This window comes from Pelophylax lessonae, assembly GCF_965119305.1.
Source record: "Pelophylax lessonae genome assembly, chromosome: 6".
In the NCBI taxonomy this organism is placed as follows: Eukaryota; Metazoa; Chordata; class Amphibia; order Anura; family Ranidae; genus Pelophylax; species Pelophylax lessonae.
Window position 1 is genome coordinate 44,605,890 of NC_138773.1, and position 6,408 is coordinate 44,612,297.

A 6,408-nucleotide genomic window follows, 5' to 3' on the forward strand; every position below is an offset into this window, starting at 1 on the left:
GGACTCTGCTTCCCGCCAAAGACCCCCTGTCATGTGTCCCCCTCAGACTTGTACCCCATCCCAGGATGAATTGCGGCATATTCTGCCCTCCGGGATAGATACTGTACAAGCCCGGGTGTGCTATTTGTCAGGTTTCCTCCACTGTCCAATAAGAGCCCTCATTGGACATAGTGGGGAGACTCCCCAAGCTCAACAGGCACACCTGGAAAACACATGAGAGCCTAGCTGAACAATCAGGCCCCCCTGATAAGCAGACAGGGCCTCCCCTATGGTTTTCCTAGCACCTACCTAGGAGGGTGCTACAGTGCATTTACATTATAATTCAAATTACTTTTATACAAACTGAAGCTGTGTTTTCAAGGCCTCACGTCAAGTTTTTAGTAAGGATGAATGCAATGTAACATTTTTGTCCCGGAAGGTTTCTCTTTGTTTTATGCCCTCATCGATAAACAGATTATAAAATTATAAGTACAGTAAAGGCTGATGTAATATTTTTGTCCCAAAAGGTTTCTCTTGGTTTTCATTACTGAGCAGATTATAAAACCTGGCTTTTTCTTAAGGTTTGGCTTGTAAGAAGATCTATAGCCAGGCATACTGCTGTACAGGTAGAGAGGTCACATTTGATTATATTATATACTCATTATGTGTCTGAGTATTGGGTCATATTCTTTGTGCTAGGTTGTCAGTTGGCCTGTATTTTCAGCAGGAATTTCCTACCCTGATCTCCTTTTTTCTTTACTTTCACAGTTTACATTTGCATTTGTAAGTGCATTGTAGTTTTGCTTTACAGTACTGTCCCTGATACTACTGTTGATGGACAGTACTGTTACTGACTGTATAGACATTGGGGTTGATTTCCTGAAGCTGGGTTCACACTATTGCGACTTGGATGCATGTTTCTCCGCATCCAATTCGCATGTCAGAAGATTGTGACCCGGCTCTCTATGGAGCCGGTTCACATATCTTCGGAGCGGCTTCAGGGTGAATTGCTCAGGAGTCCTGTGCGTCGTCTGGTCCGTTTCAGGTCAGAATTCAGCCAAAAATTCAGACTGAAATAGGACCTTTTTTATGGCAGTAAAAATAATATTAAAATATCCTTGAATGCATATGAAGTGTGATGTTGAACATTAATATAAACAGCTTCTAAAAGTGCAAAATTAATGGTAAAAAATGTGAAATTAAATGATATTAAAAATAGGTGAAATATAATGAAATTAAAATTATCTGTGAATACATATGAAATGTGATGACATAAAACAATTGATTAGTTATATAAACAAATAAGTGTTGAAAAAAATATATAATGTAATTTAATGTTATTGTTTTTAGCGCCACATTTTTAGAATTAATTATTTCAGACACACTTACCCCAAGGGTAGTGAATAAAAGGGCAGGCAAGGGCAGGCACCTAAACACACAGTATTTTACATAGTAGCTCGCAGGATCACCTATTATCATTTTTGGACCTTTTTTTTTTTTTTTTGCACTATACTATTAACCTCCCTGGCGGTATGATTATTTCGGATTTTAGGTGCTGAAAGCGGTACCATTATTTTGCATGTAATTCTTAAGAATGAGCAGTCCAAACCAACTATGATTTTTTTTTTTCTGTGCGTTCTTCTTTATAACATCTCAGGTATGATAAAGTTTGAAACACAAAATCATAAATTATAATATAATAAAAAACTATAAATAAGTTAAAGTATGTATGTATATATATATCTATATATGTATATATAGTTATATATATACATATATATTTATACATATATACATATATATATACATAACATGTACAGTAAAACTGCAGGAAAGGGCACTGGGGGGCAATCTAATGTGAATTTATTTTATTTTGAATAGTATCAGTGTGTTTGGTGTGTTTTACATTTGAATTTGCCGCCGGTTCCACCCCCCTGCGAACGTCACGTCGCAGGAGACGGAAGCCGGGGCACACAGAGCATCGGGAGCACTGTTTAGATTGGATTTTCTTGAGCAGCTGCAGCGAGTTTGTATTTATAGATTACGATTGAAACTGTTTTTATTATTTTTTTTAATAAATTATATTATTGTTTTTTATAAATTTGTTTTAATTTTAGGTGGAGCAATGTGTTTTTACACTAATTTTTTTTCACTGCTTAGCACTGCATATATGGCTTCACTGTGGGTTCAGTCACACGCTGCACTAAGAATATGTTATAAAATGTTATAAAATGTTTTGCTACAATTTTTTTTTCAACAATACTTTTCTCTAACTGTGTATTGTACATATTATTCAATGTTCAGCTTTAAAGTGGTTATAAAGTCAGATTTTTTATCTTAATAAATTCTATGCAATAAGATAAAAACCTTCTGTGTGCAGCAGCCCCTCTTTTGCAGGCCCCTCAGGAGGCACCCCTGTGCCCCCTATTGACAAGCCGCCACTGACTTTCTAAGTTGCATAACATTTCTGGGACAATAACCCAGAAAGCCTTAAAGTAATAGACAGCCAGACATTTAGAATTTTCGAAAAAAGAAGGCAGCATTAATACATTATTTATAATTATCAATAAAGGTTCCCTTTAACTCCTAAGACACAGTGGCTGGTAAAAAAAAACAATGATTTGTGATTATACATATGTGTATGAAAAATTTCCAAAAGGAACAGAGTTACATGTTTTTTACTTTAAATCTGGATCATTTCTGGATAAAGTTTTAAAATAATAATAAAACAAATAAAGATATTAGAATATACTTGAAATATACACACAAAAAAAAAATATATATATATATATATATATATATATATATACAGTGGTGTATTTTTATAAGTTTGCTGCTTTGTGAATATAGACGTTTATTTTTGTGTAGAAATGGAAAACACAACATCTCCTTTAGAAGTGCACATTTTACCATTCTTCATGAAAGCTGACAATAAATTGTTCATCTTTAGTTCTGTCTACTTTTCCTTTATCTATTTAATTGGAATGCTGGTGAACATAGTTATCATTGCAGTGATATATCTGGACCTCCATCTGCACACCCCGATGTACCTATTTCTCTGGAACTTGTCTGTTGTTGATATTTCTTATACAACTGTTATCATTCCAAAACTCCTCCACATCTTATTTTCTACAAATAATTCAGTGCCATTTACACAATGCCTAATTCAAATATATTTTATAATGCTAGCGGCCAGTGCTGAGAGCACCATTCTATTTATAATGGCATATGACCGATATGTCGCAATTTGTCACCCATTACACTATCATCGTATACTTAATAGGAAAATCTGCATATTACTAGTAATAGTCGTCTGGATTGGTGGGAGTTTAAATTCTTCTCTTATTACAAGTTCAGTCTTAAATTTTGTTTTCTGTTCTTCTGTTACCATTCACCAGTTTTTCTGTGATGCTAAAGCTCTCCTCAACATTTCTTGTGGTGGCACTGAAATATTTTACATCATCCTGTATGCAGTCTGTTTAGTATTTGGGCTCTGCCCAGTTATGTGCAACTTGATGTCCTACGTAAACATTTTCAGGGTCATACAACATATTAAATGTAAGGATGGTAGAAGAAAAGTATTTTCCACTTGTTCTTCCCATCTCACTGTTATGACCATCTACTATGGATCTGGTGTGTCTGTATATATGACCCCACCATCAGACAGCTATGACTTACTTGAACAAATTTTAACCATGTTCTACACCACGGTGGTTCCTATATTGAACCCCCTCATATACAGTTTACGAAACAAAGAATTGAAAAATGCTTTGCGGAAATTGATGTCATAACATTCTCAAGAAGGGATGAGATTATTTGTTTGCCACTACCATGGACTTGCTTCTAATTCTGCATTATCGACAAGGAACTGAAGAACTTACATTGAAGGGGGAGCTGCTGAATGCAGAACTCTGGCCAGTGAAGTTTGTTGTGGCAATGTAAATTGCTGCAGACTACTCCTTTGTGACCATTCTTGGAGGCGTTGTTAGGATTGGACTTTTCTGACCAGTGGGTGTTTATTCAGCTATGATCCTTAATTTCGGAGTTTATCTAAACAACTTGAGCAGCTTTTCTCTGCCTATTTGATCACCTTTAACTGCATTAATAGCTATCACCTTGGCCTTTAGGGTGGGAAATCTTTCCAGTTCTCTCCCTGCTGTTTATACACAAGTTGGATATATATTTGTGCTTGATTATTTTGTGTGAATCCAGCATACAGACAATCAGTGTTAAATCTGGTGTACTAAAATCTATCTAAAATCTATCCCCTTATGAAATCTAATAAATGGTGGAACATGTCGGGATTGCTACCATGCGACAAATCACTGTAACAAATTCACTTGATGGATATCAAACATGAATCTTTTCCATGTTTTTAATACATTTATATTGTCTTTATATGTTTTTTTTTTAAATGAAATATATAAATAAAATGATTGAATTTTAGTATATTCTGATTTTTTTTGGCACCTTAAAAATCCCAGCTCTCATATGAGAGCAACCTTACAGTGTCTTGTGTCCAACATACATTGAAATTCACCATACAAAGTTCTTTGTAACCACAATGCACTGTCTGGCCTTTGAACTTAGGTCATTTAGTTTGGAAGGGCCAATAAGAGGGATTTTAGATTCACAGCATCTACTGTATGATGAGAAATTTCTTTAGCTATTAAATGCAAGCGATATAACTTTGGGGGATTGGGGGGTTTTATTAGAATGGATTTTCCATTTTATTGGAAGGTCTTCTTTAGACAATAACAACAGTGGGATATACCTGAATAATACACATAAGCATTTTAGTTTTGATTTGGAAGAGTAGGATGATTTACAAAAAGGAGATTAAGGGAGATAGAGGCAGAACATTGTCATCCCATGAAGTGCCCAATTAAGTACTTCTATATTAGTATCACCAGTAGTCATTTTAATAAAGGCTACTGGTTCAGATAAAAAATTGGCCTTCTAAATGACATTATCATGTTAAAAACGATGAGACTAGTGGTTTTATTCTCATTTTCTTATGTGTCCTATCTTTCTCCGACAATCGATTGATAGTTAGCTTTACCTGTTAATTTGTTATTGTAGGATTTCTATGCTTTGTGTGGATATAAACATATGTATGTAGCACTGCCTCCTGCTGAGAATTATACCTTCTGGATTCCCCTGGGTTACCCTTAGCAACTGACAGCAGATAAACAGCAATGAAAGTTCTTGGCTCAGTCAATAATCAATCCAGGGGATGTTGTTTTTGTGTTTTTATTTGGAACTCGGATAGGAGTGGGATGAGTGGGATACTCCAACTATTAACTGTTCACAGTCTGAGGGACAGCTTACTGTAGAATGTGGCAAGGCCGCTGCTTCACCTTGCCACTAAGTGAAAATAGTTTAAATGTTCCTGTGTAAATATTCTCTTCAGAGTTCTGAAACTGGCACCCCCTTTACTCTCACTGCCTGTGTGCTGACACCCGTCCGCTGACTCTAGCCTCTGGAGTGGTCCCTTTCCTGGCAGACCCCTGGGCAAGTTCCTCTGTACTCACGGACACTGTTTTTCCAGAGTCACCGATGCCTCCAAACTCCACTAGCATCCACTGGACCTCTGGGTTCAGCCACATTTTCTGGTTCACCAGGCCGACTGCCTATGACCACCTTCCACAACTTCAGAAGAGGAGACAGCCATCACCCTCCTTCTGCGACTTGGCTTCACACCCAAAGACACCCTACCACATGTGCCCTTGGCTTTTATAGCCCATCCCAGGATGCACCAATGTCTGTGTCAACCCATTGGGACAGCTACAAAAGCCCGTGAGTCACTGGCTGGGTTTCCTCCACTGTCCAACAGGCTCCCCTATTGGACACAGTGGGGACACTCCCTTAGCCCAGATGAATTGCACATGGACACATGCAACAGGCCTAACTAGAAATCCTGCTCCCTGATAAGCAGAAAAAAGAAACTAGGTTTTTCCTGCTGCTTTCCTGTTAAGCAGAAAAAGCCAAACTATCTGGTACTGCTATCTAGTACCTGACTAGGAGGGTGCTACATCCACCCCCACCAAACGAGCCATGTCCCATTGGCTTTGGGGCAGCCGCCCCCTACAAAAATCCTGCCAAAAATCCCAGAGTATCCCACTAACTTGGGAAGGGGGAAAAGGGAAAGAATAAATTTACATGTAATAAGTTTCTTGAAAAAAATACATATATCTGCTGTACAAAATATGATACACATTAGGTGCATTTAAAGTAATGCACCCCCCATCAAACAAAACTCTGCACTGGTGGGTGAACATAACATTCTGAATAACTATCTAACATATTAGTCCTAAACAACCTGCAAAGAAAAGAATTAGACACCTCTGAAAAAGGCACATATTTTGAGTAACGACAAATCTAACTTATTGTGGTGAGAAGACCCTCCCCGCAGGGGCGGCCTTCTCA

At 37.4% G+C, this 6,408-nt stretch overlaps 1 protein-coding gene across 1 annotated transcript; it reads left to right on the top strand.

Moving 5' to 3' along the window:
• Nucleotides 1-2,849: 2,849 nt before the first annotated feature.
• Nucleotides 2,850-3,770, top strand: LOC309558568 (olfactory receptor 1G1-like; the record flags this gene model as incomplete). Its single annotated transcript, XM_082261646.1, has 1 exon — nucleotides 2,850-3,770. One exon carries the CDS (start codon nucleotides 2,850-2,852, stop codon nucleotides 3,768-3,770), a length of 921 nt encoding a protein of 306 aa, XP_082117772.1.
• Between the last annotated feature and the right edge of the window lie 2,638 nt (nucleotides 3,771-6,408).